The sequence below is a fragment of the Trichechus manatus genome, unplaced genomic scaffold (genome assembly GCF_000243295.1).
Source record: "Trichechus manatus latirostris isolate Lorelei unplaced genomic scaffold, TriManLat1.0 scaffold00057, whole genome shotgun sequence".
Classification (NCBI taxonomy): Eukaryota; Metazoa; Chordata; class Mammalia; order Sirenia; family Trichechidae; genus Trichechus; species Trichechus manatus.
The window spans coordinates 6,360,028-6,372,975 of NW_004443993.1; the positions used below are offsets into that span (position 1 = coordinate 6,360,028).

The 12,948-nt window shown below is 50.4% G+C and overlaps 1 protein-coding gene across 1 annotated transcript in view; it reads right to left on the reverse strand.

The window, feature by feature from the left end:
- The window catches only part of KANK3 (KN motif and ankyrin repeat domains 3), an 11,280-nt gene extending 10,065 nt beyond the window's left edge, over nucleotides 1-1,215 (reverse strand). The window contains exons 1-2 of the mRNA XM_004378602.1: nucleotides 1,182-1,215; nucleotides 10-161 (exon numbers count right to left, since the gene is read on the reverse strand). Of these exons, the coding sequence (XP_004378659.1) occupies nucleotides 10-161; nucleotides 1,182-1,215 (186 nt within the window). The remainder of the gene's footprint in view (nucleotides 1-9; nucleotides 162-1,181) is intronic.
- Nucleotides 1,216-12,948: the final 11,733 nt, after the last annotated feature.

Genomic DNA, 12,948 nt, shown 5'->3' on the forward strand with positions numbered 1-12,948 from the left:
TCCCGGGGCGCGGCGAGCGGCGGGGCCGCGCTCCAGCTCCTCCACGTACTTGAGGAAGTCCAGGTCTAAGTGGAAGCCGTAGGGCGTCTCCACCGAGTAGGTCGAGCTCGGGCTCCGGGCACTCCCGGCCGGGCCCGGGCACAGGCGAGGGCCACCCAGGTCTGTGGATACGTAGGGGGCGTCAGGTGAGACCCCGAGAGACTGGACAAAAAGGAGTGCGCCCCGCCACCCCACGACGCGACCGCACCACTCCACTTATGCCAAACCCTGCACACCGGCCACCGTGCCTGCACACCCATCCCCAAGGCTCTCACGCCTATCTGCACCCAAACATTCAGCAATCGCGTTTATTGAGCACCTGCCACGTGCCAAGCACTTTTCTAGGGCACTGGGGACACAGGAGTGGGCAAGACACACAAACATCTCTGTCTTCTGTTTGAGGATACGGTTAAGACAGATAAACATGATCACGTCAAAGGGTGCTAAGGGCCGTAATAATAGTAATGATAGTAATCCAATCCACTTGTTGTGGAGTGGATTCCGACTCATGGTGACCCCATGCGTGTCAGAGTAGAACTGTGCTCCGTAGGGTTTCCAGTGGCTGATTTTTTGGAAGTAAATCGCCAGGCCTTTCTTCCGAGGCACCTCTAGGTGGGTTCAAACCACCAATATTCTGGTTAACAGCTGAGCATGTTAATCGTTTGCACCACCCAGGGACTCCAATAATAACAGCATGATGAAATAGAGACTAACTGGAGGGGGCATGACTTTGGCTCTGGTTGTTAGGGAAGGTTTTCTGCTGCAGAGCCTTATAAATTGGGGAGGAAGCAGCCGGAGACAAAAGTTCGCAGGAGGAAAGGACCTGGGGGGAAGTGAGCTGGGCGGGCTGGAGTAACAGCTCAGAGGAGGCTGGATGTGAGAACAAAATGAAAGGTGAGGGGAGAGGAACCAGAGAGGTGGTAGGACCCTGTGCAGGGTCTTGGGGGCCACCATGAGAAGCTGGGACTTTATTCCACACATGACAGGGCACCAAGGTGGTTTTCAGCAGGGCTGTGACACTATCTGATGGATAGAAAAGGCCCCTCTGGGCAACGTGTGGAGGAGAGAACTGGGGGGACTATGTCCACACACGTGGGCTCCAAGTGTGGATCTGTGCACACGTGTCCATCTTGCACACTCACCAGGCAGGTTCTGATTCAGGACAAACTCGGCCATGGTTCCTGGAGCAGCTGCCAGACACACCCTGAAAAAAGGCCCCCAGAAGGGGTCAGAGTGGGGTTGGCCGGCCCCAACCTGACACTGTAATAACCTGGGCCTCGCCCCTCTTGGGAAGGCCCCTAGGGTCAGTCGTGAAGTCTGAGCAAACAGACCCAAGAGTCTCCCTTCCCCTTAAAAGGCTCTAAAACTTTGGGTTGAGTGACCACAGGAACCCCCAGGTGCCAGGCCTCCATCTGCTGGGCGGGAGGAGGCAGGAAGGTCATCTCAGGAGAAGAGAGGAAAGTGATTAAGAGAACAAGAGCAGCTGGGACTGGGGCATTCCAGACCTACTGGGTTTATCATCAATCCCTGGGGAAAATTAGAAAGCAAAGTGGTGGTGGGGGGGTGTAAGCCTTTAGAAAAGGAGGGCGAGAGTTGGAAGCCCTTTGTGGACTCATTAAAAACTCATCTGGTCAGTACAAGGGAAAGATTCCAAAGGACCACAGGTACCACAGCCTCCACCAGACTGAGTCCAGCACAGCTAAATGGTGCCCGGCTACCACCACCAACTGCTCTGACAGAGATCACAGTAGAGGGTCCCGGACAGAGCTGGAGAAAAATGTAGAACAAAAGTCTAACTCACACACATGCACAAAATAGACTAGACTTACTGGTCTGACAGAGACTGGAGAAACCCCGAGAGTAGGGCCCCCGGACACCCTTATAGCTCAGTACTGAAGTCACTCCTGAGGTTCACCCTTCAGTCAAAGATTAGACAGGCCCATAAAACAAAATGAGACTAAATGGGCACACCAGCTCAGGGGTAAGGACAAGGAGGCAAGAGGGGACAGGAAAGCTGGTAATGGGGAACCCAAAGTCGAGAAGGGAAGAGTGTTGACATGTCATGGGGTTGGCAACCAGTGTCACAAAACAATACGTGTATTAACTGTTTAATGAGAAACTAATTTGCTCTGTAAACCTTTATCTAAAGTACCATTTAAAAAAAAAAAAGGAAGAAGAAGGAAAAAACATCTGGTCAGATTCAGCACTTTAAAAAGAAAGTAAAGAACAGGATCTCTTCAATGTTTTTGTTTTTCCTTAGAGAAATTGGGAAAATGCAGGAAAATACGAACAAGATCAAATTGTATATCTGAATTCCTAATTTTTACTCAGGTCCCTTGTGACACCCTTGCAGGACTAATGGAGAGTTGTGGGCTGAATGTACCACAGGTGCAAATGAATGGGCACCTGTCTGCCCGGGAGGTCTCTACTGGAGTGCCACAGGGCTCTGTTCTTGGCTTATAAGGGCTTGTAACAGAGCCATGGGCACACAGGTTGTTGCAGCTATGGCTATCAACGGGGCTGGATGGTGAGGGACCCTTTGGGTGACAGGATGAGGGTTCTAAGAAACTGAGGGCGATTGGGCCGTGACTAATACAGTGATATTTAACAAGGCCAAACATTGAGTCCAGAACTTTGGGACAAAAAAGCACAGGATGGGGAAGGTGGGGCTTTGACGAACCCACATGAGAAACCTTCAGGCAAAGGAAAGCAGCTTGTAGTGAGTACCTGCTGTATGCCCCCCTGCAATCCTGCAAGGGAGATATTACATTTTCCAGGTGGGGAAACTGAGGCATAGAGCAATGAAGTCAATTGCCTGTGGGAAACACCCTCAGACTGGGCTCTGTCCACCTTCTGGAGACCCCTGGCCGGCATGCCCAGCCACAGTCCCTCACTGCCCCCCTGCCTGCCCATCCTCCCCTGGCTGGTGCCAGCAGACCCAATTGGTACTCTCCTGGAGCCACTGCCCATCTGGGCTAACCATCAGGCTACACAGTCCAGGCCTCCTGGTCAGCCCTCCTGATGACCACCTGTGTGCCTGACACCCCTGAGCCACTGAGCACCCATCAGCCCACCTGAGTCCTCGCCCTGCTTCACTGCGAGGTCCAGCCTGTGTCCCTGACACGACTCCCTCGTCCCCTAAAGCGGAGCAGCACCCTTCCAGCTGCCAAGCAGCTGTTTCCCATCCCCACACCTCCCTGGCAGGGCGGCAGGGCAGCCGGTCATCACGGAGGACAGCCTGTGCCTCTCAGGACTTGTTTTCAGGAAGTGGCCAGGGAAGAACTGGGTCGTGGAAAAAGCCAGGGCCAGAGGTCAGGGGTCCGAGCCTGCCTCCAACACAGCCGCTGTGTGACTCAGCGGGGTCAGCCCCCGCCCCCGGCTCCCGGTCACACCTGATTTGAGACCCAGGGACCTCAGAAAACAGCTGTGCATCACCCCTGAGACCCACACCAGCAGAAGCCCAGAGACTAGGCTGAGAAATGAGTCAAAGCATCCAAGAGGGGAAATAATAATAATGCTTTTGGCATTTACTACGGGCCAATCTCTATTCTAAGCAGTTTGTGAGTATTAACATTTGTTATGAGTAACAACATTTGTTGTTGTTGTGTGTGCAGTCAAGCTGATTTTGACTCATGTTGACCCCATGTGACAGAGTAGAACTGCCTCATAGAGTTTCCTAGGTTGTCATCTTTATGGAGAGAGCCCTGGTGATACAGTGGTTAAGCACTTGGCTGCCAACCAAAAGGTCAGTGGTTCGAACCCACCAGTGCTCTGCAGGAGAAAGATGTGGCAGTCTGCTCCCATAAAGATTTACAGGCTTGGAAACTATATGGGGCAGTTCTACTCTGTCCTATAGGGTCGCCATGAGTCGGAATTGACTTGATGGCAATGGGTTTGGGTTTTGGAATCTTTACGGCAGCAGGTCGCCAGGTCTTTCTCCCGTGGAGCCCCTGAGTGGTCAAATCACCAACTTTTCAGTTAGCAGCCTAGCAGCTTCACCGTTTGCACCACCAGGGCCCCTTCGCTAAATCCTCTGCGGTAGGTTTTCTTATTATCATTATCCAGCCTCCTACAAGTGGCTAAACTGAGGCACAGAGAGAGGAAGTGACCTGCTCAAGGTCACGCATTGGCAGGGGCAGGATTTGAACCCAGTAGTTTAGCCAGAGTCCCTGCCCTTGGCCACTACACTTGACTTTTTAGAAATAGTCGTCCAACACAGGGGAGGCAGGGAGCCCAAGGGGGTGCGGCCCTCCCAGCCTGCACCCATGCCTGTCCCCGCGTGTGTCCCTGATAGCGGGGCTGCAAGGGCTGCGTTTTCATGGAAGGAAGAGTGTGGAGCAGCCCTCCCCTCTCCTCTGCTCCCTGCCCAGGCTGTCACCGCCAGATCCGGATCCTCTGCCTGAGACCCCCTCATTAGGCCGTCAGAGCCGAAGCCACACGCCCCACTCCCGCCCCAGGGACTATTTCGGGATGCGGATCTGGGAGCACGAAGCCACAGGAGTGGGGGTCGCAGCGGGCAGTGCGGATCGTAGTCCTGGGAAGGTGAGGGCACTCCCTAATGTTGGGGGCAGGACTCTCAGACCCCCTGAGGTTGGGGGGAGAGGCTGAGGACGGTGGGAGGGGGAGGTGCCCAGGTCATCCCCTCAGGACATTCCCTTCCCAGCCCCCCCACCCCCACCCCAGGACAGCTTCACAGGGACAGAGCCGTTTCCTACAGGAAACTCAGCCGGGCGGTTCCATCCGCCGCCCATTGTCTGCCGTCCGTCTCCCCCAACACCGTTTCCGTATCACCCCCCCAAATCCAACGCGAAGATGCCGGACCCGGGTCCCCAAAACGTCCGGGAGCGACCCTAGGGAAGGGTCCCGGAGCCGGGAGGGACGCTAGGGGACGAACTAGCGCCCTCTGATTGGCTCCTGAAGGGCGGGAGGGGGCAATCTCTTGAAACCAGGCCTCCTCTCGCTCCCCTCGCCCCCGACGTGGGCTCCCAGTGTGGGAAGGGTCCCGTCCGGAGGACACGCACCCGCCCCGTCGCAGCGCGCTGAGCCCGCAGAGGGGCTGAAGTGCAGCGCCCCAGTCCGCTGCGCCCTCTGCTCCCCCAGGACCCCGCTCGGTGCTCCCCAAGCTGGCGATTTACCTGAAACCACAGCCCCGGCTGCGCCCGCGCCCGAGCCCGCCCCCTCGAAGCTTGGGATCTGGGTTATCAAGGCCTCGGCCCTAACTGACGTCCAGGTTAGCCAATCAGCTTCCGGGTGTCTCCGAACTGTCCAATGGGTAGGTGGGGCGGGCTGCGGGGTCCGGGACAACGGAGAGTGAGGCGTGGCTGGGGGCAGGGCCTGGGGGGACGTTTCTGCTGGCGGCAGGGGGATATTTCTGCACCAGCAGTGGCCAAGAAGTGTCCCAGCGCGGGCCTGAAGAGCTCGGGATTTAATCCACAGGGTCCTACGGAGCCATAGGAGGGCTTTGAGCAGGAGAGTGACCCAGTGAGATTTGTGTGTTTGGAAGGACCTCAGACAGGAAGCTGTAAGGTCTGGCGCTCGTTTTCCAGTGTCTGGGCAGGTACCAAGGTCCCTGGGTGGTGCAAACGGTTTGGTCTCGACTATAACCTAAAGGGGAACCCCGGTGGAGCAGTGAGTGGTTACGTGCTCGGCTGCCAGCTGAAAGTCAGCAGTTCGAACCCACCAGTTGTGCCACGGGAGAAAGATTTTGGCAGTCCGCTTCCGTAAAGATTACAGCCTTGGAAACGCTATGGGGCAGTTCTACTCTGTCCTATAGGATTGCTATGAGTCTGAATCGACTAGATGGCAATGGGTTTGTTCTTTGGTATAAAGTAAATGGAAGAAAGGCCTGGTGATCTGCTTTCATGAAGATTATAGCCAAGAAACCCCACTAGAGCAGTTTTACACTGTAACACTGCTCCACGGGCAATGGGTTTGTTTTGTTTGGGGCAGTATCTTAGTTATCTAGTGCTGCTGTAACAGAAATACCACAAGTGGGTGGCTTTAACAAATTTATTTTCTCACACTTAGGAGGCTAGAAATCCAGTTCAGAGCACTGGCTCTATGGGAAGACTTTCTCTCTCTGTTGGCTCTGGAGGAAGGTCCTTGTCTCTTCAGCTTCTGCTTCTTGGTTCCTTGGAGATCTCCGTGTGTCTTGGCATTTATTTTACTCCGTCTCTTCTCTGCTTGCTTGTTTAATCTCTTTTATATCTCAAAAGAGATTGACTCAAAATACACCTTACATCAATCCTGCCTCATTAACATAACAAAGGCAACCCATTCCCAAATGGGATTATAACCACAGGCACAGAGGTTAGGATTTACAATACATACAAGACATAATTCAATCCATAACAGGCAAGTACTAGGACCCTGAATCTTTCCCACCACAGGGCCTTTGCACATGCTTTCCCACCTTCCTGAACCATTCTTCCCTGCAACTATTCACATGGCCACCTCCTACCTTTTGGGGCTCAATCTGTGTGTTCCTCCCAAAAACCCAACATGGCTCCTCCTCAGTCAGTCTTTTTCCTATCACTCTCTTCTATGAAACTAATAGCTCCTTTCACTATCCAAAAAAAACTCTGTTATTTGTTTACTTGTTTCCCATCTGTCTTCCCCGCTACTGTCAGCATCATAAGGACAGAGAACTGGTTCATGTTGGTTACTGCTTTATCCAGTGCCCCTGGCACACAGTAGGTGCTTAATAAATGTTTGTTGAAACAATGATTTTTTATTTTATTGTTGTACTTTAAGCGAAAGTTTACAATCTGTTAGTCTCCCATACAAAAATTTATACATACACTGTTAAGTGACCCCAATTGCTCTCCCTGTACTGTGACAGCACGCTCCTCCTTTCCACCCCTGATTCCCTGTGTCCATTCACCCAGCTCCTGACCCTCTCTGCCTTCTCATCTCACCTCCAGACAGGAGCTGCCCATTTAGTCTCATGTATCTACTTGAGCTAAGAAGCACACTCTTCACGAGTATCATTTTATGTCCCATAGTCCAGTCTAATCTTTGTCTGAAGAGTTGGCCTCAGAATTGGTTTTAGTTCTGGGTTGACAGAGTCCACGGGCCATGCTTTCTGGGGTTCCTCCAGTCTCAGTCAGACCATTAAGTCTGGTCTTTTTACTAGAATTTGCGTTCTGCACCCCACTTTTCTCCTGCTCCCTTAGGGGCTCTCTGTTGTGTTCCCTGTCAGGGCGGTCATTGGTGGTAGCAGGGCACCATCTAGTTCCTCTGGTCTCAGGCTGATGCAGTCTCCGGTTTATGTGGCCCTTTCTGTCTCCTGGGCTAATACTTTCCTTGTGACTTTTGTGTTCTTCATTCTCCTTTACTCCAGGTGGGTTGGGACCAATTGATGCATCTTAGATGGCTGCTCGCTAGCTTTTAAGACTCCAGACACCACTCACCAAAGTGGGATGCAGAACATTTTCTTAACAAACTTTGTTATGCCAATTGACCTAGATGTCCCCTGAAAGCATGGTCCCCAGATCCCCGCCCTTGCTACTCTGTCCCTTGAAGTGTTTTGTTGTATTCAGGAAACTTCTTAGCTTTGGTTTAGTCCAGTTATGCTGACTTCCCCTGTAGTGTGTGCTGTCCTTCCCTTCACCTAAGATAATTCTTGTCTACTATCTAGTTAGTGAATAACCCTCTCCCTCCCTCCCCACCTTCATAACCATCAAAGAATGTTTTCTTCTGTGTTTAAAACTTTTCTTGATTTCTTATAATAGTGGTCTTGTACAATATTTGTCCTTTTGTGACTGACTAAATTTCTAGGCTGTAATCTTTACAGGAGCAGATCACCAGGTCTTTTCTCCCACAGAGCCGTTGGGTGGGTTTGAACCGCCAACCTTTTGGTTAGCAGCCGAATGCTTAACCATTGTGCCACCAAAATATAGATAACCAGAAATTTGCCCTTTTAACCATTTTCAAATGTACAATTCAGTGACATTAATTACATTCACCAAGTTGTGCAACCATCACCATTATCTATTTCCAAAAGCTTTTCAACCTTCCAAACAGAAGCTCAGCACCCTTAAGCAATAATTCCCATCCTCCGCTCCCTCAAGCCCTTGGTAACCTCTAATCTACTTTCTGCCTCTCTGCGTTTGCCTGTTTTGGACGTTTCATGTAAGTGGGATCAGACAATATTTGTTCTTTCGTGTCTGATTGATTTCACTTGGCATGATGTTTGCTTCTGTGTAGTTTTATCAACCAAGTATGAATCTCTCTAACAAACTCACTGTCAAGTAGATTCTGACTCATGGCAACCCCACGTTCGCAGAGTAGAACTGCTCCGTAGGGTTTTCGAGGCAATGACCTTTCAGAAGCAGATTGCCAGGCCTGTATCTTAGACCTTTTAATAACTTTTTTGCCCCTGAATTCCTAAGATCGTGCTTGTTCATGTAGAAAATGTGACCTTTCTGTTTCACCCTGTCCCAGGCTGACGCTTTAACCACAGGAGAAAGGAGGGAGAGAGGGAGGCTCCCGACCACTCCAGAACCCACGTGAAGGCCTTGGGAGCCACTTTCAGCCCCTTTGCAAGTTCAAGGGCGTCCTGGAGACTCCGGAGCAACCCCCGCCCTAGTCTGGAATGCCCAGCCACCCCCAGAGAGGCCATGCCTGCCCCACAGACTCACACCCAGCCCTGAGGACAGACTATTCCCACTCTCAGTCAGAGGCCTCGAAAGGCAGCATCTCCGTCACCCAGTCCGCAGCCTCCCCCTCCCTTTCTTCCCCTCCCTAGGCTCCAAATCCAGTTGGTCCACGTCCTCTCACCACCTGTTCAGTTATCACCTGTCCAGTTCCACCACCTGAATAGCTCTGGAATTCCTATGTCTTGTAATCCAAGCTGCCACCATCCCTGGCTTCAGCCTCATCCCAGGCTTCCCTGCTGCCCTTGACACCGCCGTCACTGTTAACTGATCAGCATGAATCAGGAGCAGCGTGCATCCAGTTCCCAATGTGTGGAAATGGATCCAGTCCTCACCTTCCCACTGCTCCACCCTTCTCACCAGCCACGCATGTGGCACACTCTTTCTCTGACCCTAACCCGCCAGAGCTGGGTCAGAGCTCACATGTTAGAAGGACACCTTCTTTCAGACTGCTGAACAGACAGATGCCAGCCCCTGCCAGCTCTTACTGCCCCGGTGGGTCCGTTAATTTGTTGGAAGGCCTCCAACAGAATTCACGGAAAGCATACCACAGTTGGAGCCCTGGTGGTGCGGTGGTTAAGCTCGGCTGCTAACCAAAAATGGTCGGCAGTTCGAATCCACCAGCCGCTCCTTGGAAACCCTATGGGACAGTTCTCTGTCCTATAGGGTTGTTATGAGTCAGAATCGACCTGAAGGCAACAGGTTGGGTTTTTATACTTAAGGAGCCCTGTGACACAGTGGTTGAGCACTGGGCTGCTAATCCAAAGGTTGGCGGTTCAAATCCACCCAGCCGCTCAACGTGGAGATCAAATCCACCCAGCTGCTCAACCTGGAGATCTGCTCCGGTAAAGATTACAACCTAGACAACTCTATGGGCAGTTCTACTCTGTCATATAGGGTTGCTATGAGTTGGAATCAACTCGACAGCACACAACAACATACCTACCATACTTAAGGAGCCCTGGTGGAGAAACTGTTAAGTGCTCGGCTGCTAACTCAAAGGTTTAAACCCACCCAGCTACTCCTCAGAACAAAGACCTGGTAATCTGTTCCTGTAAAGGTTACAGCCAAGAAAACCCTATGGGGCAGTTCCACTCTGTCACATGGGGTCACCATAAGTAGAAAATCAACTTGAAGGCACTTATCAACCACAAAAACAACAATACCATACTTATTACAGATTTGTTAAAACCAAAAAGGATACAGATGAAGAGACACAGAGGGTGAGGTCTGGAAGGGGTTACAGCACTGAGCTTCCATGTCCCAAGGAAGAACATGCTGCTGTTACCTTCTCTGTGATGGTTAAGATCGTGTGTCAGTTTGGCTGGGCCATGATTCTCGGTGTTTATATGTGATCACTCCCATGATGGAATTTTCTGTGAGTAGCCAATCAGTTGAAAGGGAGTTTCCTTGGGGAGGTGGCCCGCATCCAAATATAAGCAGATGTTCTGGCTTTTTGCTCGCTCTGGATCCTGCGGCTGGCTCCTGTTCATCTGACCTTCAGTTCTTGGGACTTGAGCTATTGGCTTATCTGCCCATCTTGGGATTTGTCGACCTTCACAGCCTGTGAGTGGGAGCCCTGCTCTCTGACCTGCCATTCTGGGGTTCACCAGCCCCTGCAGCTACGTGAATCGGGAAAAGCCTTGCAGTCTTGCTTGCCAATCTTGGGATTCATTGATCTTCACAGCCTGTGAGCAAGAGCCCTGCTCTCCGACCTGCTGATTTTGGGTTCGCCAGCCCCTATGGCTACGTGAATCAAGAGAAGCCTCTATCCTGATCCACGGACTTGGGACGTTCCAGCCTCTACAATCGTGTGAGCCATTTCCTTGATATAAATGTCTTTATATATATACACACACACTTTACTGGTTTTGCTTTCTCTAGAGAACCCAGCCTAAGACACTCTCCTATGCATGGTCATCAACCAGGAAGCTCCCTGAGCCTCCAGCTTCCAAGGCCTCTGTTGGCCTCACCACATGGCCATGATAGATTACATCATGCCTCCTGAGGCTTAGGCAGCATCAAGCCCCCAGGTGGTCCCTCTTGGTCTCCTCAGCCCCCACTCATTAGCCTCAGCTATTCCTATAGCTTAAAAGAACTGAGAACAAAGGCCAGTTGCTTTCTGCAAGGTGATCCCACTCCTCGAACACCCCCATCCCAGTCCCTTCCCCAGCTTTCAACAATTTATATCTGTCACCAGCAAAGAGCGTGCTGGGGTCTCAAGTCTGTTTCTTAGGCTGATGGAAGTTTACGTGGATGTGTGTTTCATTGTTACACTTTGCACCCATGTTAAAAACAACCTTTTGTGCTTATTTAGTATTGATTAAAACAATTCTTAAAAGCAATCAGTCAGAACAATTGATTCAGGCAAGAATCATCAATGGATGCTAAAACTACTGGGTGAGAGTTTTATGAGAATTATCTACATAGTCTCAATGTATCTGTCCATAAAAGTGATAGTTTTCTCCTTGGTACTCATCAGCATGCACCACACTGTATATTTTCCTTACTTGTTTATTGCGTGTCTCCCCCACTAGAATGTTAGGTCCATTAGGGCAAGGACTTTTGTCCTCAGTGCTCAATAAATGTTTCCTGAATGAATGAACCCATCGCCGTCCATTCGATTCCAACTGTAGCGACCCTGTAGGACAGAGTTGAATTGCCCCCTAGGGTTTCCTAGGCTGTAATCTTTACAGGAGCAGATGGCCAGGTCTTTTCTGCTGCGGAGAGGCTGATGGGATCTAACACCCGACCTTTTGATTAGCAGCCGAGCACTGAACCACTGCGCCACCACGGCTCCTCTGAATGAATGAATGGTTATTAAATGAATAAATGGCCTAAGAAAAGGAAGGGGGAGGGGTAGAGAAGGTAAGTCTCAACCCCTTTCTTTGGCTCCTCCTCTGAATCCCTGGATTCATGTTCTCCAACAAGACCCTCCAGGCCTCTGGAGCGCGGTTCCTTCCTCCCCTCGCCCGCGAACAGCGCGAAGGGAACACGGAGGAGCGGACTTAAGAGTTGCTCTCGGATCCGCCACCAGGTGGCGCTCTCCGCCGGCCCAACACTGGACCCTGGAGATTGTCCGCCTAAAATCTATGGGGAAAAAAATTTCTTTAGGGGTGGGGGTTCCAGGATCTCTAGTTTTTTCTTATTGTTATAAAAATAATTTATAAAAATAACGTATTCATTACAAAAAATTGTTGTGGTTGCTGTGTGCCGTGGAGTCCATTCCAACTCATAGCGACCCTGCAGGTCAGAGTAGAACTGCCCCAAAGGATTTCCTAGGCTGTAATCTTTACAGGAGCAGATTTCCAGGTCTTTTCTCCCGCAGAGCCACTAGTGGGTTCAAACCACCAACCTTTCGGTTAGCAGCCGAGCGCTTAACCATTGTGCCACCAGGGCTGCTTTATAGAAAATTAAGGGTTAAGAGAAAATTAAGTGATTAAGAATTCAGGCTGCTAATCAAAAGGTCAGCAGTTCGATTCCACCAGCCGCTCCTTGAAAACACTATGAGGCAGTGCTACTGTCCTGTAGGGTCGCTATGAGTCGGAATCGACTCCACAGCAACGGCTTTGGGTTTTTTTTTTTTTGAAAGAAGGAACTAAAAATCGCTGTGCTAGCACCCCTGGAAACTCAACACTAACTCTACCAAAGTATTTTTTTTTTTTTTTTTTTTTTGCTCACCATTACTCATTTAGAAATTTTATTTTAGAAAATTTTAAACATATATAAAAAGAAGAGAGAATTGTACCCATCACTTCAATAATTATCAACTCAACCTTGTTTCACTTCCCTCCCCCACTTCTTCCACAACTGAATTATTTTGAAGCAAATCCCAGACATACCATTATCTGCGAGTATTTCAGTATGTCTCCTAGGAGATAAGCACTATTTCTTCAAAATAACAATAATAACATTATTATATTAAAAAAAACTTAATGTCATCAAATATCCAGGTAAGTGTTCAAATTTTCAATTGCCTCATTAAAAAAAGTAAAATTATTGTAGCTGAGTAGATTGCGACTCATGGCAACCCCTTACGTTACAGAGTAGACCTGCTCCATAAGGTTTTCTTGGCAGTAATCATTACAGAAGCCAGGCCTTTCTTTCTCAGCACACCTGAGTGGGCTCATACGGCCAACCTTTAGGTTAATAGTCAAGTGTGAACTGTTTGCACCACCCGTGGACCTTGCTTGTCCCGTGTTGTTGTTGTTGGGTGCCATTGAGTCGAGTCTGACTCATAGCGACCCTACAG